This window comes from Eretmochelys imbricata, chromosome 3 (genome assembly GCF_965152235.1).
Source record: "Eretmochelys imbricata isolate rEreImb1 chromosome 3, rEreImb1.hap1, whole genome shotgun sequence".
Classification (NCBI taxonomy): Eukaryota; Metazoa; Chordata; order Testudines; family Cheloniidae; genus Eretmochelys; species Eretmochelys imbricata.
This window is the reverse complement of record NC_135574.1, coordinates 138759861-138785038: the sequence shown is the minus strand read 5'-3', so window position 1 is coordinate 138785038 and position 25178 is coordinate 138759861. Positions and strand designations below refer to the sequence as shown.

General features: G+C 43.0%; 1 protein-coding gene across 1 annotated transcript in view; it reads right to left on the bottom strand.

The window, feature by feature from the left end:
• Positions 1–25178, bottom strand: part of WDR64 (WD repeat domain 64) — a 136417-nt gene that overhangs the window by 20462 nt on the left and 90777 nt on the right. The window contains exons 13-18 of the mRNA XM_077812175.1: positions 16696–16819; positions 13252–13424; positions 10419–10601; positions 7758–7888; positions 5219–5311; positions 1324–1408 (exon numbers count right to left, since the gene is read on the bottom strand). Of these exons, the coding sequence (XP_077668301.1) occupies positions 1324–1408; positions 5219–5311; positions 7758–7888; positions 10419–10601; positions 13252–13424; positions 16696–16819 (789 nt within the window). The remainder of the gene's footprint in view (positions 1–1323; positions 1409–5218; positions 5312–7757; positions 7889–10418; positions 10602–13251; positions 13425–16695; positions 16820–25178) is intronic.

Here is a 25178-nt window from a genome sequence, read left to right as displayed (position 1 = left end):
CCACACACCTCATTTGGAACTGGAAGTACACAATTACACAGAATCAGAGACCAAAGAAAAAAAAGTAAATAAAGTACAGTACTGTGTTAAACTACTAAAAAAAATAAAAATAAAGGGAAAGCAACATTTTTCTTCTTCATAGTAGAGTTTCAAAGCTGTATTAAGTCAATGTTCAGTTGTAAACTTTTGAAAGAGCAACCATAACATTTTGTTCAGTTACGAACATTTCAGAGTTACGAACAACGGCCATTTCTGAAGTGTCTGTAATTCTGGGGTTCTACTGTATAGAGATGTGAACCCACTGAAGGGTCTCCAAGGGCTATTGTGGGGTGGGCCCAGTTGTTAGGCAGGATCTGTAGGACAGAGTGGAAGATTTCAATAAGTCAGGAGGGAGACTAGGAAGCACAGGGTGCTTCAGGGGTTATAGATGAAGACGACAAGCCTCCTCAGTCTTGTAAATATGTACTGGCCTGTGTATCTTCACGTGCTAACTCCTTGGGACACATTTGACAACCACAACCTGTTGCCATTTCTCTATTTTTAGTACCTCAATGGCTTCACTCAAGTGTGCGGATCAAAATTATGCATATGCCAATTTGGGAATTTAAAAATGTATACACTGTGTTGAGAAAAACAGAGCCTGAGGAAAATTATGAGACAGTAGCACATTTTTAAAAATTTCTGAGTCCCCATCTGAGAATTTCTCCTAACTTTCTTCCACATTGCACCTCTTCCTTCCAGGCTCTGCAGCTCTGCCACTATTCTTCTGGCAGGAAGGGCAGGACAAAACTACCACAGAATCACCAGGTTAGTTCTAATGAAAATACTCCTATCTATATACTGAAATCTACATGGTAGATTTCAGAAATATTGCTTCAGCCCTTACAAGGAAGTACTTTAAATATGCCAGAGTTATTCATGGCACCCATGTTAGTTTTCCTACAATACAGATGTGACTTCAATGTTCACATTTCATTCTAGAGAATCCCAATGTCCTCATTTTGTGCCCTGTGCCGTTCCCCCTTAAAGCAGGAGATGCTGGTGATATGCATTGTACAAGACCTTTGATATCAGTCACCTCATGTACCAGCAGCAAGCTGCTGAATGGCGCACACTCCCAAACCCCATCTTCATTTCCATCTTTGTGCTGTGCTTGCCCTCTAGTCTGGGAAGCAAAATGAATCAGACTTCTGGGGAGCATGGGGCCTCTGCATGGCAGAACACTGATCTTGTCAAACCACTGGCTTCTCTGTTTTTGTTTTGTTTTAATCTGCTATATAGAAATTTAGCTTGGATGAAGTGGAAACCAAACAGCCAACATACCTTGTTTAGACTCAAGTGGCTGCCTTCTGCATCCTGTGTGGCAGTCATATCACTTACAAGGGATGAAGTGGTGGAGGAGGAGTGACTAAGGAAAAAAATCCAGAGATATGGCTGATGGCACATAATAAAATATGGGTGACTACTGACATTCTCGGAGATTATGTTAGAGATCTACAGTTAATATTAGCCAGTGCTATTGAAGAAGAAAAAAAAAGTAGTGTCTCCACTAGGTAGACTAAGTTTTCAAAAATTTTAGAAAGTGACATAAATATGTGAGCAAGATCTGCAAAGATCTGAAACACATACCAAGCCAGAATCTGCACCGATTTCCATCCTATGGAACTGCATGAAGGTCCGAGAGATTGCAGTGAACTAAATTTTCTCTTTATTGATTTTTAAGTAAAGGAGGGAGAGGTCCTAATTGTCTGTTCCAGTTTGTTTGTATATGATGTTTGATCCACTTAGCTTTGTATTAAATGCATAAAATTACATTCAAGTGACATTACAGGCTAAGAGTGTGCAGTAGGGAGATGATGATGAAAGATGGCCATTATCTCCTGGAGGCATTGTCCATCATGGCAGGTCCATGACTGCTGGAGACACCTCCCATAGCAATGGTCACTGATACACCCTTTCCATTGGGGGAGCTTGTCCTTCTCCTGTATTCAGTGGTGGATTAGCCACTGGGCCAACAGGGCCCTGGCCAACTAGGGGCCCCCGGAAAAATGGACGTTGTTGTGCCCCAACCCACTCCGCCCACCTGGTGCTCTTACTGGGAAGCAGGGCAAGCCCCCACACTCCTACCCTGGTCTCCGGCAGGAGCACCAGGGAGGAAGCACAGGGGAGAATGCAGGCGGAAGATGTGGGGTAGGGGCCCCCACTTGCTCTGGCCCAGAGGCCCCACAAAATGATAATCGGCCTCTGCCCATATTGGCTCAGCTTCATCAGCATGTCTAGGGGTGAAGGCAAGTGGGCAAAGCCATGGCCCTAATCGCTCCCTGCACTTTTTTGAATTACGAGCACTACAGTGGTATCTCCCAGTGATGGTGCACAAATAGCACAAGCATATACCTGGCCTGAGCAGGAATTTCTCTGCTATGACGACTCTGGGCTGAGTACCTGAACTGAGAGCCTCTCCCCTGTGCTCTCAATGACCCTCCCTGCTTGCCGTAAACATCATGAAGGAGGAAGCTGCCTGAGTCGAAAGCAAAGAGGACAAGAGCCTCCTGGGAGGGAGACTGGAGCTGGCTAGGCAAGCAGACTGGGAGCTAGTCTGAATGGGGAATGTGGGCAGAGGAAGAGACAGATTGGGAAGCTAGGAAGGGTATGAACAGAGAATGCCTGGGCAAGAAATTGGAACTAAAAGTGATTAGGTGTGGACACTGGGAATGGGGAGGAGAGTAGGACTGAGATAAGGAGAGCAGAGGGGTGAAACTAGGAGTTGCTGGGCAAAGCAATTGGGATGAGATGTCAGGGATGGGGAAGAGAAGACTGGGAGAAGAGAGGTTGGAGGGGACAGGGTAAAAGGGTTACACTTGTGGGGAACAGGCAGATGAATCTGTGCTCACCAGCACACACTCCACTCCATAGCCTGGAATGGAACCTAAGATTCTGAGTCTCACTATGCCTCTGCTGTCAGCAAATATCTATGAAACCCACTGGCAAAATGTCCCATCCCCCTCTAGTGAGGATCCACACAGAGGATGACAACCTACTACTGTTATCAGTTACTTCATTAGTGCAAGTGGCAAAGATATGTGCTGTGGATCTAAAGGCTCCAACCCTGCATATCACACACACAGGTGTCACTCTGATGCTCCATGACGGAATTTCTCTTTCTCAGATTTCCCTTTTTAATAACCTAGGAAATCTCTCTCTCTCTCTCTCTCTCACACACACACACACACACACCATTAAAAGAACATTGTTCAGGTTGCAAAAGAAGCACTCAAAAATTAAATATGAGGTTGCCTGTGCAACCTTAGTTCAGCTTCCCTGAGCTTATGCATTGATACAGCCATTAATTAAATGATCACATGCTATTTTTTCCCCCACAACACTCCTGCTTCATTCAGTGCAACGGGGGGACTTGTCTTGGGAGGGAATCAGGGTTGTGTAATGAAGGAGACTGTGGCAGAAGTCAGAAGGTGTGTAGCAAATGAGGCAGGGAACTGCAAGAAAGAGAAAGAAGGGTCTCACGGTTAAGGCAGTTAAATGCTGCCCTAGAGAATTGGATTCTATCCCTGCCTGTGCCATAGAGTTCCTGTGTGATGCTGGGCAAGTCACTTGAGTTGAACATTTCACAGGTGGTCAATAATTGTGTATTCCTAATTTTCTGGATGCCCAGTTTGGGCCTGATTTGCAGAAGTGCTGAGTGCACACAGTTGCAGCCGAAATCAATATGGGAGCTGTCCTTTGAACAGAACAATGCTAAGGACTCTAAAAAATCAGATGCTAGTTGTCTCAAATTGAACACCCAAAATTAGTGGATACTTTTGACCTTAATATTTCTGTATATCAATTATCCATCCAGAAAATAGGAATAATAATACCCTGTTATTTCACAGGAATGTTATGAAAATAAATGAATGTCTGAAGCAGTTATGATCACTACAGAAAAATCCATGAGGAAATTAATAATCTTGTCTTCAGAGCAGGGTTTGATAGTGTGCAATAAATAAGGCCTCGGGCCACACTTTGAACAATGGGCATATAGCAAAATAGTGAATCCATCCATTCATCCTGTGAACTGAATGAGGCAGGGATCCCATGGAACAAGTAGGTATGTGATCATGTAATTAAAGACTACATAACACATATGTGCAAGAGTGCCTCCTTAATTCTGGCATTTCCTAGCCTTTGAGCGCTTCACTTTGCAAGTTTAGCAAATGTTCTTTTAATGTATTTTTGTGTGTGTAATAATAATAAGCTTCCATGTAATCAGAAACAATAATAGAAAATACAACCTATGCAAAACATGTATGATTCAATGTCATTGCAAGAGCCTCACCTTTCAATAGTCAGAATATTTCCTGACATAAAAAAAATGCAAACTGTGAAACCTAATCACTGCATTTAATTTCATTTACCTGGGTTTCTTTGAAAAAAAAGGGCCAAAAGTTATTGTTTAAGATTGAAAGGCTGATTAACATCTATTAAATGGTTATGGCACATTTAGGTGTAGTAAGTCTGTAAGATGCTTTAAGGATTTAAAATGACAAGACCACAAACCACCCTACAGATTCAAGGGGGCATAAAGCTGCTTAATTGCTTAAATCCTTAATACTGTATAAGTATTTAATCCAAATTAAGTCCTTAAGGCTGCCAGGTGCCTATGAACATACATTGGAAATTGCGCGCTTGTGAAAACGCACACATGCTCAACCCTCCGCTCTAGACATATGGGCTTTGTGACTGAGCATCTGTCCTGCATACGTTAATTTTTGAGGAATACTGGCCTGCCACTACTATTGTTTATTAAGAGCTGACTATGGACTTGAGGGTTGTACAAATCACAACAATAAAAAACAGCCTCTGCTCCAAACAGCTTACAGTCTACAAAACAGCTTAAAAGAAGGGAAGAGCCACTGCAAAAAACTCAGAAGAGGGGGCAATTTGGGGTTTTAAATAGATTTGTTATATTAACTTCTTATGGAGCAGAAGTGAGGCTTAGGAGGCTTTTGAATGAGGAAGGGGAGGGGCATCTCACATGTAAGGAGACACTGAGGAAGGAATGGGAAAGCTAAGCACCTACTTGGGTTTCTAACTGGATTAATCAAACCCAGTTAATCCAGCTCAGTTCAGCTCTAGGTTATCCTGGGGTAAAAGAGTGGTGGAAAAATTATGCCAGTTTAACAGAGCAAAATTCATAATGCAGTGCATGCCATTCAGTTACCTGGAAGAGAAATCACTCCGGAACAGGAATAGCACAGCATTGACTCCAGATACTTGACCGGTAGCGTCTTGACAAGCCTGATAAGTTTTATCCCTGGAAATAAAGAGGTTTGTACAAGATTTGTCACACACTTCAACACCTATTATGTTTATTACAGTGCGTTGTTCTTAGGTAAGATTATAGACTGAAATGCATAACCGCTTAAGAATTAAACAATTTTTGTTTCCTGGGGTTTAGGTTAGATATAAGTAGTCACATATAATTTTGCAAAGTCAATTGATTGTTATGAATTATGCTGGCTTGACATCTTTAGAAAAGATTGCACTTTTTTTTTTAAACCCATGGAGCAGGCTTAGTGTATGCTGTGCCATTGTAAGCATCCCCACCAGGAACTGAACTGAGAGCCTGGAAGCTGATGGAATGGCTCAGTGGAAAAAAAAAAAAATCTTGCAGTCAGCCAGGCCTTCTCCCAAGACTCAGCATTTAAGACAAAGAAAAATACATTAACTGAAGCAGAAAATTGCCATAATCTTTGCATTCAGTCCAGTCATGTGAATCATGGGTACAATGCCCTATCTTCATCCAACATTTCCCCTTCCTCTCTCTTCCATGCAGCCACACTAACAGCTCTCCCCTTATGCAAGGGGAGGGAGAAGCAGACCTGTAGTTAAATCTTTTATTCCCCTTTCGTTTCTCCCTCACCCCTTTTTGGGAAAAGAGTTAAGGGAGGAAAAGTGGAATTTCACCCACAATTTCAAAACCAAATTTTTTGAAAAATATAAAATTTTGTTGAAGTTTTAGTGTTAACATTTTGTCCAAAAGAGAAACTGATGAAGATAAAAAACATCACCAAAATCCCATTTTTTATTCAGAATGTTTTTCACGTTAATAAATGTGCCCAGTTCTAATAGCTTCTTCAAAGCCAGAATGTAGTTTTCAAGGTAATTACTTACAGGCTTATTAAATGAATTTACTAGAGCTAGGCAAAACTGTTCAGTGGCATGTGACAATTCTTAGGGGGAGATCAGATTTGGGCTGCTAGAAAGTTGGGACCATACAGAGATCACTAGACCATCCTGCCAGTCCCTGGTGGGCAAGATATGGGAAGGCATAGAACAACATTGATTGAGGGAACTCTCAGGGTCTTGGGGTTTCTCCCCTCCCCCCCAATAACTTCAGAGTTTCTGGAGGCTTTAGGAGTGATAACAGTGGTATTTTTAATGACAAGTTTTTGGAGCAGTTAATTAGGGAAGAAGGTGTTTTGAAGGGATTTCTCTTTGTCAAACTTGGGCACAAAAAATGAGAAATATTTAAAAGACAAACTGTGAGGATCAAGAGGAGCACCACCAAAAGACAGGGGAAGGGAAAACAAATATGGAATCTGAAACAAGCACCATATTAGTAGCTCTTGGAACCAGCATGAAGGTCAGAAAGTAGACCAGCAGCCACTCAGATGAAAGGAAGAAGAGCTCTCCTAATACAGCTAGATATTGGCAAAGTAGTGATGATCAGTACTGTAGCAGTCCTCTCCAAACCTTCTCTTTCTTCAAAGCCAAACCACTGATGTCTGGAGGAATTCAGTAAAGGATTCTCCTCCAGAAGAAGTGGGGGAGGGGGGAGGAAAGGGGGAGTTCCAACCATTCCCACCATCTGCCCACTCATGTCCATCCACACGTGTCACCTTCATGCAAAAAAGTGTAGTCTTCCTTTACCATGTCATCTGGAGATGAGAGGGCTTTCTACTGCTCCACTTCTATCATCTTCAAAGGGCAGCCAGCTGGCTTTGTCCAAGCTCATGAGTCCAAGCTCATGAGAAGGTGACTGCCTGGCCTCCCTCTCTACTTCTTTGCGTGGTGTGATGGCATATACAAACACCACACCAGTAAGGAAGGGGTTGAGAAGGTGCAAAGCATGCATGGCTTGGAGGAAGAGCTCAAAAGGAAAGCAGACCAGGTCAGTAGGAGGGTAAACAGTGGAAGTGAATTGTTGTACATTCTCAGATCCTGGGAAACAGGACTACAGGATGTCCTAACGCCTGAGGCCTCTGCTGGTCTTGACTTCACCAAACCCACAGAGAAGGAGCTCACGGAACTCAGGTCTGAGGCTTTATCTTTGATTTCAGTTGTTTAATGCCTTGTTTTTAAATGCCAAGAGGGGACTGGTAGGATACAGAAGCATTGCACTTCTGGGTGCATTGCACTTCTGGGTGCAGAACTTTGCTATCAGCTTCTGGACTCTGCATTGGGAACTGGTGGAGAGGGTGGTTCCCAAACAACTCCTAGGTAGGGCAGGAGGCAGAAAGCTTACCCCTGATATGGGGACTCTAGATGAGAAAAGCCCTGAAGCCAGAAGGCTCAAAATTACTAGACCTTGATGCAGAGGGGGCATTGCTGGACTCTTTATATACAATAGTACATTAACATTTGTATTTTCAATACAGTGTAGCCCAAAATACTTAAACTTAAATCAATAAGGTTTAACTTAATTCCGTAGGAATTGTCCAGGATATTGCCATGTGTGTTACCAAAGTATTACTTACAAGTATCTGACAGTAGCAGATTCAAAATCCCACAAGATTATTGCACCATGTGCATTTCCAGTAGCTATCAAGCTGTATCCTTCTACTTTTAACACATCAAAGCACTTCATTTCTTCACCCAGTGGTAAATTCTAAAGGAAGCATAAATAAGACTTTTACTAAGAAGGACATGACATCTGATAGTGAAATGTTTTAAACAAATGAGTTATGTACAGAAAATGACATTGTACATTGTTGTAAACTCAATGCATTTTATTAGAGTTACACATTATAACATTTGCCATTCTTATGGTGCCTTCCATCCAAAGACCTCAGCATCCCTCTGAGGTAAGACCTATGGTCACTATTAAAGACTGCATTAACTATACCTGAGACCCCAGAGTAGTTTCCTGTTTTAGGGACCAAGGATGAAGTGGGAGGGAATACTCGTGATAAATCCTGGCGAGTGCTGACTTTTTAGATGGCAACCACTGTAAGTATTCTTATGCCCATTTTATGGAGGGGGATACTTGTTCAACATGACATAGGAAGTCCCTGGAAGAACACCCAGGATCATTCTTCTTCCCCTTTGTATTACACTGTTTGCACCATACATTAATACCGGCACAAACATACTTGAACTGAGACATTAACACATCGCAAACATCCAAATGAAATTAACAGCAAGAGCAACTGCACAACACATTGCATTAGACAGGAATTGAGCTACTGGATCAGAGCTATGGACTATCTAGTCCAGTGTCCTGTCTCCAACACTGGCCAGCACCACATGATTCAGAGGAAGCTGAAAAATCAAAGTAGGCAGCTGTGGCACAATCTGCCCTCACAAAAAATCTCATCCTAATCCCTAATATTTTGAGATTGGTTTAACCCCTGAAGCAGGAAGTTTTATATTCCTTGCTGTGATCTGTTGGCATCAACTATTATACCTCAGAGGTACTAGCGTAGCTGGGGGGAGCGGGGCAGCGCTCTCCCATCAAGAAGCAGTGGCGCCTTTTAAAGTTTTTCTCACCCGGCGGCACTCCGAGTCTTCAACGGCGGGTCAGGCGGCACTCCGGGTCTTCGACGGCACTTCAGCCACAGGTCCTTCACTCGCTCCGGTCTTCGGCGGCATTTCGGCGGTGGGGGGTCCTTCAGTACCGCCACAGACCGGAGCGAGTGACGGACCCGCCGCCAAAGTGCCGCTGAAGACCCGGAGCACCGCTGGGTGAGCACAAGCGGGTGGTGCCTTTTTTTATCTCCGCTCCCCCTGTTTTCTCCACCTGGCTACGCCACTGCTCAGAGGATTCTTGTTATTCATAGAGACATCCAATCCCTCTTAAAATCTTGCTAAATTCTTGGCTTCAACAACTTCCTGTGGCAATAAATTCCACAGTCTAGCCACACATTGTGTGAAAGAGTATTTCCTTTTTTCAGTCTTGAATTTGCCACATTTCTGTTTCACTGAGTGTCCCCTTGTTCTTGTGTTATTAGGATGGAATATACAGTACTTAAAGCACCATTCTGGCAGATATTCAGCCATTTGCTCAGGGGATGGGGCCCTAGAGTTGCTGGCATGCCTGGCCTCTCTGAGATGGAGAGGGGTATCTTCTGTTCCACCAAGCCTGATGGGAGGCAGGAGGGAGACCCACTGGACATAGGCAAAAAAATAAAATGAGGAGGAGCCCAGACACATAAGGACATTGCTAAGGGCACAGCAGAACTCCTCTGGAACTGGCCTCAGGTGACTGGCAGCAAGGAGGAGTGGGAACTGTTGATCTTCACCCCTTTCCCCTGTGGCCCATGGTAAGGAATAGTGGAGCCTAAAGGATTCAATTGATCCCACTGCAGCGACTCCTCCACACTCTGAACTGAGGCAGAACGAGTAGAGGTCACAGAGAGTCAGGCCTGAATGTGTCTGAGTAGCAGTTGTTCTCACCACCCAGCAGCAGTAGCTACAGGTGACTCACTACATTTTTCTTCACAACTATCAGGGCTACAAACATACCTAAAAAAATTTGTGACAGCTGATTCTGCAGAGGTCAGTAACATTGGTCACAATCACCTGGGAACCTATTTGCCCTGGCGAGAGGGATTTGGCAAGCCTGTGTTAAATGTGCCTCATTTCGTGAGAAGTATACAGGTAACTCATGTCACCATGGCCATGTCATTTAGAATGGGAGGCAGTGTCCGGTGGCTAGATCACAGGGCTGGCAATCAAGAGATCCGGTTTCTAGCCCTAGGTCTGTCACAGACTTGCTGTTTGATCTTGGATGAGTCTGTTTCTCCACATCTAAGTGCCCTCATCTAAGATAGCCAAAATATGTCTCTCTCTTCCTTTCTTTGTTGTTGAGAGGATTAATTCATTACGATTTATGAAGTCCTTTTCACTGCTATTGAGATTTTTGGATGGACATCTCTATTTACTATTTCCAATTCGTACACCAATAATCAAGGGCCTATTGCCATACCAATGTTTATCTATTTAATCACAACAATTACTAATATCAATAGGTGTCATGTAACTAAATCTCATAGAAATAGTCACCCCCTGAAATAAAATATTTTTGGATTTCAATGCAGTGGAAAGTTTAGAACATTTGCCTCTCATACTGCATCTAAATCTCTTACTCACTAGCTGATGTTAGGTAAATAATGCAGAAAATTAAGAGGTGTTCTCACCTGGATTTCATTATTTCTCTTAGGTTCTGTATCAGACAACAGCTGAACATCTGGAAAAAAACCATTTGCTTTCCTGGCATTGGGTTTCAGACATAGAGACATGACTGGATTCCCTTGCAGGATAAGTGACACAGCCTCAGGGAGCTCCCATGTAACAGTCAGATAAGGTTCACCTTCATTACCCTAGTAAAATGACCCATTTAACCAAAGACAAAAATACAAATGTGACATTATCTGATTAAAATATGACCATGCAAACCATTGTTGCTACCATGGTTGTATAATTGCAACAGATCTTATTCAGAGTGTAACACATGGCCAGAAAGGGTTAAGCAGCTTGCTGGCTAAATGACCCAAGCTTTAAAGTCATGTTAGGAAAGTATGTGAATGGTAAGTAGGGCCTTTCCCTACGAGATAGGCTAGAACTTTGAAGTGAAAACCTGTATTGTTAGAGAATTAGAGGTGATACTAATTGTGTGTGTTTACGTGGCTAATTATTAAACAAGATATAAGTTCCTCTTTGTCACTATAGCTATCGATTCAGAGATCAAAAAAGAATATTAACGTTTAGATGAATCTTGAATGCAATAACGTCATTGTCTATATGTCTCTTTAAAATTTGTAATAGACTGCCTAACGGATAAATTAGCTTATGTTAATCCATGTAGTTAATTACCAGTGAGGTTTGGGAAACAGAAGGCTACATCAAAAGCCTAGTGTTAACCCAGGACTGTATGTCAAGTGGCTGCTAGAAAACTGTATAAAAGACCCTGGGGTCCTGATCCTGTCATCTCAGATCTGCTTGAGGCTTCATGCAGGGGAAGCCTAAGCCATAAGGACTGAGATCCCAGTCCTGACTGGACCACCCTGAATATGAACATTGGACAAAACCTATTAACTATTTCTGAAAGAACTCTTTGCAACTACAAAGCTCACCATCTCTGCTATGAATCTGAATCTCAAGATTGTGCTCATGTCTGTAAGTATACTGATCTTTTAACCAATATTCTCTCTCTTTTCTTTTTTAATAAGTTTTAGTTTAGTTAATAAGAATTGGCTGTAAGTGTGTATTTGTGTAAGATCTGGAATATTCATTAACCTGGGAGGTAATGTGTCCGATCCTTTGGGATTGGTAGAACTTTTTTATATGATGAATAAGATTTTCAGTAATCTTCATCATATTTGACTTGGGTGTTTGGGTGGAGGCCTGAGGCTGGGTTACTTTAAGGGAACTATGTTGTTGGCTTCTGGGTAACCAGTGAGGTATTACAGAAGCTGTTTTGTGTTGTCTTGGTAAATCTAAGTATTGGAATATCCACCAGATTTGAGGATTGTCTACCCAATTCTTTGCAGTTCGTTTTTTTGTTTTGTTTTGTTTTTTGCAGTTCTCTCCTCTTCTCTTTGCAGTTCTAGAGGCATTATAAATTAATCAGTGCTGAAGAGGGGTGTTATTTTTTAAAACCATTTCAATATTGAACCACCACCATTTGAAAAAAAAATTACTATAAAACATTTAAATCTACTAGGCAGTATTATTTAGCACCTTTCAGATTTAAATTTGATTCACAGTAATGTTTGGGAGGAATGGTTCATGTGGCTACATTTATCTAAGCTGTTAGTAAATTAAATTTAGAGGTTTTTTAATTAACCAAAAATAGCAAATTCAATTAACTGATTATTTCAAGTTTTATAGTACGTTAATTTGTAAAGCAGCTCCATACACTGTGACTATTCTCCTCCATAGCAACATTCAGAGAGATAAAGAAGGCTGCATAAATTCTTATTTTTCCAAACATTTGATATTTTCATGCTCATAACCACAGTGTATAACTTTTTATTACAGAAATTTCATCCAGATGCAATCAGAAAACTGTTCTTTTGTCCATGACCTTACTATGCCTAAGAGTGTATGTTGTTTATGCAATCCTATGGTTGTATGTATTGGGATTATGATTATTAACTTGACTGTATGAGTGCATTGTGGCAGAGTGGGCTAGGTCTGTGTCAAATTATGAACAGAGAGAGAGAGAGACAAGTTGGGTGACGTCTGCCTCACCAACTACCTCGCGTGTAGTATTCTCTTCTGTGTAGGTGCTTGGGAAAAGGGTATCACTATAAATAGAAATATGCAAGAACAAAAGTAGCCTCAAATTTGCTTCTAGCTATTTTCTTGTTAGTCTGTAAACTATTTAAGCTGATTGCTAATGGGGCTAGAGCGCTGCACTGCAGCAACTCAAGAGGAAGGAAGGAACTGCAGAACGGGACGCTCTTTTTCATATCCCTTTGCAACCTTCCTATGCAGGATTCAGATCATGCTGTTCCCTCAGATCATGTCATCAAAAGGGAGTGCGTGGGCCTCTGATTTTCACTTCTGAAGGAGAGGGGAAGGGAAAGAGTTCTTTAGTCTTGGGGCCCGATCCTATTAGCACTTGCACGTGTGACTATCTTTACTCACTGGAGTATTCCCATTTACTTCAATGAGTAAAGTTATGCACATCCTGCAAATTAAGGGCAGGCTCTGGCTCTTATTCGGTGAGCAAAATGACTAAGGGATAGGAAATTTGACTTCCCACCAAAGCCTAACTGCAATGAGAAAAATATTAACGGTTCCAGTGTAGTGGATTCATGGCAAGAGGTGAGCAGAATGATGAAAATCTAGCCATGGAACACTGAACACACTGATATCTTAAATATTAAAGAGTTACTCTGGTGAAAAATTACTTTACATAGACAGTTGCATAGGGTTTGCCTACTGATTTATGAAAGTTGTCTGTTTGAACTTCAGAATTAGCAGCTACAGAATGAAATAAATCACATGTAAAATATCAAAAACCTGAATGATTTGGATCTTCCCACTGTGTTCCAAAGCCAGGATCACATGCCGACTCTCACTGGCCTTCAGATAAACTAGCTGCAGCAGCCACTGCTCATCATCTTTGCTGTCATTTGTGACAGGCAAAGCTTTAATTTCCTGCCCACTTCCAAAATCCCAGATTTTCAATGTTCCTGAACAAGAAGGACAAAAACTGTTAAACACAAAACATGTATTTTCAATTCAAAAACCTGACAAGTCCCAAATAGCAAAAAGAGAGAAAACACAGCTGCATCACATTTCCCATTTCTACAGGTCTGATGTTTGGTATTTTAATACTGCTTCACAGAAGCATGTGGTTGGGATAGACTAATTCACAAATACCAGGTATCTGCTGTGGGGGAGGGCGGGGCAGGGTTGGCAGGAAGCGTGTATGTAGGGATCCCTTACAAATATTCAATCAGCCAATTGCAGGGAATATTGATGTGATTTCCCTGCCTCATATGGACCCTTTCCCTTTCTAGACACTGCTAAAATCTTCCATGCTAGAAATAACTTATCTTGGGGCTCAAAAACCCCTTCCTTCAATTTCTCATGTGTTGGCTGAGTTATTTCAAAGTCAAATGGAAGCTCTTTAAGGCTTATTTATTTAATTCTGTTTGTACAATGAGCCCCTGACCAGCATTAGGACCTTTGTAAAAGCATCAACCACCAGATATTTTTCAGAAATATCTCCTGGGGCAGGACAACAGTCTGCCTGCAAGGTCTGTTCACACTTCAGATAATGTAAATTCAACCCTGGGCTTCCTTGATTGTGGGCATGCAAAAGCATTTTTGCCTAAATGGGAAAACAATGGAATAGATTCTCCAATCCCTCACCTCTCCTCTCAGTGAGCACAGTTATATGGGGTTATCAGACGTTGCCATTGCCAACAGACCACTATTCTGTCCTTCTCCACGCCTATTTTGCATTTCCTGCTTCTGTGCCAAGCCCACAAAAGGGCAGAAAGGGAGCCAGCAAGGCACAGATCTTCCAATCTGAGAGAGCGGCAAGGTTGAGAGTGACATGGCTCACTACCAGACTTTCTCTCAAAATGAGGGGGTGGAAAGAGAGGCTGAAGCACTTTCTGAAGGAGCAGCTACCACCTGGGATCCACCCTTGTCATGTGGAGCTACTGACCCTGACAACAGCTTTCCCTTCTGAGTAGCCCCTAAGCCCTGTGGGCAAAGTATCTCAGGTAAATGGTGCAAATAAAGGGCAGTATGCTCAAGTGGAAATAATCTGGCCTGCATGCTTTGTGACAGAGGCCATGTCCTCTTCATGAGGCACCTTGTGTATTTCTGGAATATCCCAACATTTCTTGGTGCTGCACTTCTTAACATTTCAATAAACCCTGAAGTTTCAGAATTATGCAGCCATGCTAATTGATTAATCAATTATTAAAGTTTACTGAAGAATTCAGTGCAGGTCTGGTAAATAAACGGAGAAGCCTTGTCATACAATCTCAAACTAACATGCCATACATTACATGACATGTTGCATACCGGAAAATACACTAACTATGTATAATGTTCAGAGTCAGCAAATCCTATAAAACTGAGTTTCCCCTTTTCATTTTAACTACTTTACTCCAGTTGCTCACAGTTTCCTCATTAAAATGCCTTCTGGGCTGAAGATATTCATGCTTGGGCTTAGCCCACAATAATTAATTTTTTTTGAAAGTTTGAGCAAAATTGGTTTTGTTATTTTTGAATTATACGAAGATGGAAAAAATGCACTTAGCCTACATGTTCCTATCATAACCTTGGTTTTTGAGTATCAATAACACTTAAGATTGAAACTCAAACCTTGGCTTGTTTTAGAGCTTTCTTTGAGGAGTGAAATGCATGCCCCGCTTGAAGCAGGTCCGTTCAGTATTTTTGAAGTGGTGAACATTTAAATTTGGAGTGTGCACACATTTTGCCATGCACAGGTGCTGGAACTAGAGGTGTGGGAGGTAGCACCCCCTGGCTTGAAGTGGTTTCCATCATATACAGGGTTTATAGTTTGGTTCAATGGCTCTCAGCACCCCCTCTATACAAATTGTTCCAGCACCAGTGCTGCCATGTTTTCATGCAGCCTCCTTGAATGGCAGGGTTGAGAATGTTAAGGACAGCTGAGTGAAAGATGCCTGTTAAGCTAATTTAGTCCTCCTGAGTGAAGGGCACCTCAGTTTCATCCCTTCTCCCCTTTCTTAAAATAAGACGAGCAAGGGAAATTGAAAGCAAAAACCTGTCATCAAAACAGTGTTAACATTGAGAATTCAAGCACACAAGAGTCAGAAAATTCCAAGAAGATATCAGGGTTTCTAACACTGCAGTAACTGTCACACTGCATATAGGATGGATTTTCTTCAGGTGTCTGTTTCAATGTAATCCTTACTCTAATACTGTTCATTCTAAGTAACGTAGAGCAGGGCTGACTGGTTCCAGACTGCTTCAGGCTTTATGCAGCAAGGCACGACACTCTCAGGTATTCACAGGGTACTTATTCCAGACCCCCCAGAGAAGTATCATATCATAGAACAGTCCCTGTAGTCCAGTGCAGACTATTACAGCCTCTTGTCCTTCATGCCATTCATGTCTAGCTCCTAAGCCCTGAGGGAAAGATCTTCTTGGACTAGAAGCCAGGCAGACAGAGCCAAAGGCCATTTTCCATAAAGCCTAAAATTGCCTTTCAAAGGCCTGATTCCCAAATTAGATCCAGCTGTAATTCTCCTTTCAGGCGTGACAGCTTTCATACTCCTTTCAGGCCAGGCAGGTATTTTTCTTGTCCTGCAAGGACGCTTACTAACCTCTCCCCTCTCTGACTGGAGGCGGGGTACATACACCCTGGTACACAAGAGGCATGTCCACACTTTGAGCTGAAGGTGTAAATTTCAGCTCAAGGAGACATACCTGGGCTAGTTTGGGTCGAGCTAGCATGCTAAAAATAGAGCGGCACTGTGGCAGTACCAATGGTAGGAAAGGTTTGCTGCCCCAAGTACCACCCTGTCCAATAGACTATGTATGTACTTGGGGCAGATAGCCTGTTCCACATCTTGTGCTGCTGTGGCTACACTCAATTTTTAATGCACTAGCTTGATCACAGCTAGCCCAGGTAGGTCTATTCAAGCTCCAGAGGTAGGATGTACTACACAGTTAAGTCAAATTGCATGGAGAAGCTTAGTTTGTGGTATTTATTTAAAGTTATGCCATGTCTCTATTTTATTGCTATTCATTGCGGCATTTAATATAAAGGGGTGGTAGTGGCCAGATCCGTACGAAACAGCACCAGTCCAGTTTTGCAGAAGCTTTTTGAAATTGGACCCCAATCCAACATGGTTTCAGGTGGGTTCCAAGCAAACTGTTCTCACAGCCCTGGTCACAATATAGTATCTCATTCTAAAGAGAGAACAGAATAGTAATGATAATTCAGTTGTTTACCATCATAGGCCCCTGTAGCAAGGTGAAACCCATTTTTATCAATTGCTGCACAGGTCACTTCAATATTAGGCCCATGGGCATCTTCAATCTGGTAGATTTGGTGCCCGGATTCTAGCTCCCAGACCTATAAAAAAAATTAAAATTATTTGCAGTCCATCCGACAAAAATCCCCACACCATGTGTTATAAGTTGGCTGCCAAAACACACTGAATAAATGACTGTCATATATCCCATAAAATATGCTTCCTGATAGTACAGCAGACTCAACAGTACAATATTCACAATTGCTCTCTCTATAACTCCAAAAATCTTTGGCACCCTAAGGAAGCCATTCTAGCAAAGATAGCCTATTTTCACTAGTCACATGAAATAGATTATTTTTAAGTTAGAGATAGGAATGGTTAAATATAATGAGTTTTTAGTATACAGAAAAAAAGGAAAACTAGCTACAAACAGGGCCAGCCATAGAACAAATGGTGCCCCAGGCAAGGAGCATCTTCGGTGCCCCCCTCCATTTGTTAAACTTTTGAATACCTTACTTTTTATTGCATTTGTAGCCCATTTCATGACTGATGCACAATTTGCATGCATGATTTATCCCAGTTATAGAATCATAGAATATCAGGGTTGGAAGGGACCTCAGGAGGTTATCTAGTCCAACCCCCTGCTCAAAGCAGGACCAATCCCCAACTAAATCATCCTAGCCAGGGCTTTGTCAAGCCTGACCTTAAAAACCTCTAAAGAAGGAGATTCTACCATCTCCTTAGTCTCTCGGTCCCTAGTCTGTAGCAGTGCATGGGATTCTTCTGTCCTAAGTGCAGGACTCTGTACTTGTCTTTGTCGAACCTCAGATTTCTTTTGGCCCATCCTCTAATTTGTCTCTAAGTCCCCCTGTATCCTATCCCTACCCTCCAGCGTATCTACCACTCCTCCCAGTTTAGTGTCATCTGCAAGCTTGCTGAGGGTGCAGTCCACACCATCCTGCAGATCATTAATGAAGATATTGAACAAAAACTGATTCTTGGGGCACTCCACTTGATACCGGCTGCCAACTAGAAATAGAGCCATTGATCACTACCCGTTGAGCCCGACAATCTAGCCAGCTTTCTATTCACCTTATAGTCCATTCATCCAGCTCATACTTCAACTTGCTGGCAAGAATACTGTGGGAGACCATATCAAAAGCTTTGCTAAAGTCAAGGAATAACACGTCCACTGCTTTCCTCTCATCCACAGAGCCAGCTATCTCATTATAGAAAGCAATTAGATTAGTCAGGTATGAGTTGCCCTTGGTGAATCCATGCTGGCTGTTCCTGATCACTTTCCTCTCCTCTAAGTTCTTCAGAATTGATTCCTTGAGGACCTGCTCCATGATTTTTCCAGGGATTGAGGTGAGGCTGGCTGGTCTGTAGTTCCCCGGATCCTCCTTCTTCCCTTTTTTAAAGATGGGCACTACATTAGTCTTTTTCCAGTCGTCCAGGACCTCCCCCGATCACCATGAGTTTTCAAAGATAATGGCCAAAGGCTCTGGAATCACATCTGCCAACTTCTTTAGCACCCTCGGATGCAGCGCATCTGGCCCCATGGACTTGTGCTCATCCAGCTTTTCTAAATAGTCCCAAACCACTTCTTTCTCCACAGAGGGCTGGTCACCTCCTCCCCATGCTGTGCTGCCCAGTACAGTAGTCTGGGAGCTGACCTTGTTTGTGAAGACAGAGGCAAAAAAAGCATTGAGTATATTAGATTTTTCCACATCCTCTGTCACTAGGTTGCCTCCCTCATTCAGTAAGGGGCCCACACTTTCCTTGACTTTCTTCTTGTTGCTAATATACCTGAAGAAACCCTTCTTGTTACTCTTAACATCTCTTGCTAGCTGCAACTCCAGGTGTGATTTGGCCTTCCTGATTTCACTCCTGCATGCCTGAGCAATATTTTTATACTCCTCCCTGGTCATTTGTCCAGTCTTCCACTTCTTGTAAGCTTCTTTTTTGTGTTTAAGATCAGCAAGGATTTCACTGTTAAGCCAAGCTGGTCGCCTGCCATATTTACTATTCTTTCTACACATCGGGATGGTTTGTTCCTGTAACCTCACTAAGGATTCTTTAAAACACAGCCAGCTCTTCTGGACTCCTTTCCCCCTCATGTTATTCTCCCAGGGGATCCTGCCCCTCAGTTCCCTGAGGGAGTCAAAGTCTGCTTTTCTGAAGTCCAGGGTCTGTATTCTCCTGCTCTCCTTTCTTCCTTGTATCAGGATACTGAACTCGACCTTCTCATGGTCACTGCCTCCTAGGTTCCCCTCCACTTTTGCTTCCCCTACTAATTCTTCCCTGTTTGTGAAGCAGGTCAAGAAGAGCTCTGCCCCTAGTTGGTTCCTCCAGCACTTGCACCAGGAAATTGTCCCCTACCCTTTCCAAAAACGTCTTGTATTGTCTGTGCACCACTGTATTGCTCTCCCAGCAGATATCAGGGTGATTGAAGTCTCCCATGAGAACAAGGGCCTGCGATCTGGTAACTTCTGTTAGTTGCCGGAAGAAAGTCTCATCCACCTCATCCCCCTGGTCTGGTGGTCTATAGCAGACTCCCACCATGACATCCCCCTTGTTGCTCACACTTCTAAACTTAATCCAGAGACGCTCAGGCTTTTCTGCAGTTTCATATCAGAGTTCTGAGCAGTCATACTGCTCCCTTACATACAATGCAACTCCCCCACCGTTTCTGCCCTGCCTGTCCTTCCTGAACAGTTTATATCCATCCACTCCAGTCATGTGAGTTATCCCACCAAGTCTCTGTTATTCCAATCACATCATAATTTCTTGACTGTGCCAGGACTTCCAGTTCTCCCTGCTTGTTTCCCAGGCTTCTTGCATTTGTGTATAGGCACTTAAGATAACTCGCTGATCATCCCACTTTCTCAGCATGAGGCCCTCCCCTCTTGTACTATCCTGCTCGTGCTTCCTCCTGGTATCTCACTTCCCCACTTACCTCAGGGCTTTGGTCTCCTTCCCCTGCTCATACAAGACTATAAACTTGCACACTAGGATCCTTAAATCTGTATTTATTCATGCCATATGTAAGCAAATAAAAAAAATTGTTTCCTCTAAGCTTATAGAAACTTTTATATTGTTGTGTAGATAGGGGTTCGATAGATAGCTCTGGCCTCTCATTAAATATGTCCTTTATCGGTCTCTTACACCCTTCAAGTCTTAAAACACAAGTACACTTTCACAATTACACAATAAAACAAGGTTCACAATATCGCAGCTGGGCTCTCACTTCAGTTCGTTCTTATATCTCACTGACTGGCAACACACCATCTCTTATAGACCCACAAGGGCATGGCTGACAACATTCTAAGAGGTTTGAGGACAATGTAGTTCTCAGAAAGTCTGGAAGGTTCTATGAACATTTTAGGAACTTAGCAAAAAATGAATCCACATACAAAATACCTGAAACCTTTTAATTCAAACATTCTATTTCCCCTTTTGTCACTAACAACAAAAACAGCACCCCGAGCCAAGCCTGGTGCCCTCCAAGCCCAGCACCCGAGATTCATAGATTCATAGATATTTAGGTCAGAAGGGACCATTATGATCATCTAGTCTGACCTCCTGCACAACGCAGGCCACAGAATTTCACCCACCACTCCTACAAAAAAAACCTCACACCTATATCTGTGCTATTGAAGTCCTCAAATTGTAGTTTAAAGACCTCAAGGAGCAGAGAATCCTCCAGCAAGTGACCCGTGCCCCATGCTACAGAGGAAGGCGAAAAACCTCCAGGGCCTCTTCCAATCTGCCCTGGAGGAAAATTCCTTCCCGACCCCAAATATGGCGATCAGCTAAACCCTGAGCATATGGGCAAGATTCATCAGCCAGATACTACAGAAAATTCTTTCCCAGGTAACTTGGATCTTACCCCATCTAAAACCCATCACAGGCCATTGGGCCTATTTACCATGAATATTTAATTACCAAAACCATGTTATCCCATCATACCATCTCCTCCATAAACTTATCGAGTTTAATCTTAAAGCAAGATAGATCTTTTGCCCCCACTACTTCCCTCGGAAGGCTATTCCAAAACTTCACTCCTCTGATGGTTAGAAACCTTCGTCTAATTTCTAATCTAAATTTCCTAGTGGCCAGTTTATATCCATTTGTTCTTGTGTCCACATTGGTACTGAGTTTAAATAATTCCTCTCCCTCTCTGGTATTTATCCCTCTGATATATTTATAGAGAGCAATCATATCTCCCCTCAGCCTTCTTTTAGTTAGGCTAAACAAGCCAAGCTCCCTGAGTCTCCTTTCATAAGACAAGTTTTCCATTCCTCGGATCATCCTAGTAGCCCTTCTCTGTACCTGTTCCAGTTTGAATTCATCCTTCTTAAACATGGGAGACCAGAACTGCACACAGTACTCCAGGTGAGGTCTCACCAGTGCCTTATATAACGGTACTATGGTTGCCTGATCCTAAATCTGGCCCTGGCTACAAGGAAGGGATGAATCAATTATGTTGGAGTATCCAACATGTGTGTCCTTTAAGGATTTGTTTCTCAAGTGAAGCAATAATGCTATATGATAATTATATAAGCCTTTCAGGGCAGTGACTCTCCCTTACCATGTCTTTCTACAGCAACTAGCATGAGGTCCCAATCCTGAGCAAGGCGTCTGGGTGTGACTGTGAAGCAAATAGCCTCATTTCTCAGACTATAACTAGCCTTTCAAAAGTGGCTACTAACTTTGGGTGCCCCAGCTGGACCCAATTTTCAGTAATGTTGAACATCCATACCTAGAGCTGGGTTAATAATTGATTTTTCGCTTTGGCCAGAAAACTGAAAATATTAGAAAAAAATATTTGCTTTGATTCTGAAAATATTCAGAGTTTGTCAAAATTCAAGTCCCTTCCGCAATGAATATTTAAGTATTTATACAAAGTGGAGCAGCTGCAACAGGAGAGGTTGAGACTAACCCACTCTAGACTAGCCTAGAGCCTGATGGTTGAGCTATTCAACTGGGAGGAGCTGAGATCAAGTCCTGCTCCAAAGGGGGGATTCAAACATGGGTCTTCCACATTCAGAAACATGCCCTAACCATTGGGTTAAAGGTTAAAAGAGGACAGGGACATGGACACATGCATGAGTTTTCTGAAGCTGAGCCTTGAAAAAAAAAATTTGTCTTGGCTGAAACTGGGTCAAATTTACCAATTGTTTCACACACCATTTTTTGGCAAATAAACTGTTGGTCTGAAAATTTTTGCTCAGCTCTACCCATAATTCCATGTGAAGTCAACAAGAACTGTGGGTGCTCAGCCCCTCTGATCATCAAGCTGTAGAAGTCAGCTGCAGGGCACTGAAAATTAATGGCCAATTTTGCTTATAGCTTTTCTGACATATTTATAGCAAGGGGGTTTAGTTGGTTCATATTTAAATCACTGCATTTATTGGCAAAATTAGTCCTTTTTTCATGCTTCTACAACAAATAGAGATGGACCAAAACTGGCATCTTTGATCCAAATTTTTGATTTTCAGGGTGGGAAAAAGAAAACAATTTCCCATAATTCAGGGCTAAAAAATCTCACAATGTTGTGACACTGTTCAATCCAATTCAGAATTGGATTCTGATGTAATTAAATTAGTGCTAAAGCCTATAGAATAGAAGAGGTTGTGATCCAGTTTTTTTCTGAGTCATCCTATGCAATTCTATAGGAAGGATAAAATTCTCTATTAAAGTCTACAGAAAGGCTATTTATTAAATTCTATAAGGCTTCTCCAGTAAGGGCAATGTCCTTCTATTCTGTGTGCCTCTTAGCGCCAGGAGTATTGCCTCCCTATTGCTCTTCCGCTGTTGGCGAGTCCACAGTGAGTCTTCCTGGCTGACTTCCTGACCTCCACATGCGGCTTATGTACCCATCCTTGGTTCCTTGGCCTGAAGAGAGAGATGGAAACTGGCAGCAGGGGGAACTGATCATGTTGGTTACAGACTGCCTCTCTGGCACAGAGAAAGGGAATGTTGGGGTTCACTCCAGGGAAAGTGTCTCCATATTCAAGAAATAAGCCAGCTCCTACATACTCAGCACTTGAGAATTAGCCAGTTTCCTAAAGACTTTAAGACACAGACAAAGAATTAAAAGTATGCTAGGTGCTTTACAAAGTATGAAGAAAAGTGGCAAAATGTTCAGAAGTGCTTAAGAATCAGATTTTAAAAAGGTATTTAGATGCATAAGTCCCACTGAAATCAATAGGAGCTTGGTATCTAGGTGCTTTTGAAAATCCTACTTGCTGTCTATCTGCATTTTCAGGCAGATAAATACCTTCTAATGTATGGCCCTAAGTGACATAGCCCTGGTCTACACTAGGACTTTAGGTCGAATTTAGCAGCGTTAAATTGATGTAAACCTGCACCTGTCCACACGATGAAGCCCTTTATTTCGACTTAAAGGGCTCTTAAAATTGATTTCCTTACTCCACCCCTGACAAGTGGATTAGCGCTTAAATTTGCCTTGCCAGCTCGAATTTGGGGTACTGTGGACACAATTCGACGGTACTGGCCTCCGGGAGCTATCCCAAAGTACTCCATTGTGACTGCTCTGGACAGCACTCTCAACTTAGATGCACTGGCCAAGTAGACAGGAAAAGAACCGCGAACTTTTGAATCTCATTTCCTTTGGCCAGCGTGGCAAGCTGCAGGTGACCATGCAGAGCTCATCAGCAGAGGTGACCATGATGGAGTCCCAGAATCGCAAAAGAGCTCCAGCATGGACCGAACTGGAGGTATGGGATCTGATCGCTGTATGGGGAGAGGAATCCATGCTCTCAGAACTCTGTTCCAGTTTTCGAAATGCCAAAACCTTTGTCAAAATCTCCCAGGGCATGAAGGACAGAGGCCATAACAGGGACCCGAAGCAGTGCCGCATGAAACTTAAGGAGCTGAGGCAAGCCTACCAGAAAACCAGAGAGGCGAACGGCCACTCCGGGTCAGAGCCCCAAACATGCCATTTCTATGATGAGCTGCATGCCATTTTAGGGGGTTCAGCCACCACTACCCCAGCTGTGTTGTTTGACTCCTTCAATGGAGATGGAGGCAACATGGAAGCAGGTTTTGGGGACGAAGATGATGATGATGAGGAGGTTGTAGACAGCTCACAGCAAGCAAGCGGAGAAACCAGTTTTCCCGACAGCCAGGAACTGTTTCTCACCCTGGACCTGGAGCCAGTACCCCCTGAACCCACCCAAGGCTGCTTCCTGGACCCGGCAGGCAGAGAAGGGACCTCCGGTGAGTGTACCTTTTAAAATACTATATATGGTTCAACAGCAAGCATGTGAAAGGATTAATTTGCCTGGCATTCGCGCCTCTCCTGGATGTACTCTCAAAGCCTTTGCAAAAGGTTTCTGGGGAGGGCAGCCTTATTGTGTCCTTCATGGTAGGACACTTTACCACTCCAGGCCAGTAACACGTACTCGGGAATCATTGTACAACAAAGCATTGCAGTGTATGTTTGCTGGCGTTCAAACAACATCCGTTCTTTATCTCTCTGTGTTATCCTAAGGAGAGTGAGATATCATTCTTGGTCACCTGGCTGAAATAGGGTGCTTTTCTTCAGGGGACACTCAGAAGAGCCCATTCCTGCTGAGCTGTTTGCCTGTGGCTAAACAGAAATGTTCCCCGCTGTTAGCCACGGGGAGGGTTGAGGGAGTAGCCACGCAGTGGGGGGAGGCAAAATGCAACCTTGTAACGAAAGCACATGTGCTATGTATGTAATGTTAACAGCAAGGTTTACCCTGAAAGAGTGTAGCCACTGTTTTATAAAATGTGTCTTTTTAAATACCGCTGTCCCTTTTTTTTTTCTCCACCAGCTGCATGTGTTTCAATGATCACAGGATCTTCTCCTTCCCAGAGGCTAGTGAAGATTAGAAAGAAAAAAAAATGCACTCAAGATGAAATGTTCTCCGAGCTCATGCTGTCCTCCCACACTGACAGAGCACAGACGAATGCATGGAGGCAAATAATGTCAGAGTGCAGGAAAGCACAAAATGACTGGAAGGAGAGGTGGCGGGCTGAAGAGAGGGCTGAAGCTCAAATGTGGCGGCAGCGTGATGAGAGGAGGCAGGATTCAATGCTGAGGCTGCTGGAGGACCAAACCAGTATGCTCCAGTGTATGGTTGAGCTGCAGCAAAGGCAGCTGGAGCACAGACTGCCACTACAGCCCCTGTGTAACCAACCGCCCTCCTCCCCAAGTCCCATAGCCTCCACACCCAGACGCCCAAGAACGCGGTGGGGGGGCCTCCGGCCAACCAGCCACTCTGCCACAGAGGATTGTGTGGCATTTTCCTTCCCTCCTCTACCACCCCTCCTGGGCTACCTTGGTAGTCATCCCCCTATTTGTGTGATGAATGAATAAAGAATGCATGAATGTGAAGCAACAATGACTTTATTGCCTCTGCAAGCGGTGATCGAAGGGAGGAGGGGAAGGGTGGTTAGCTTACA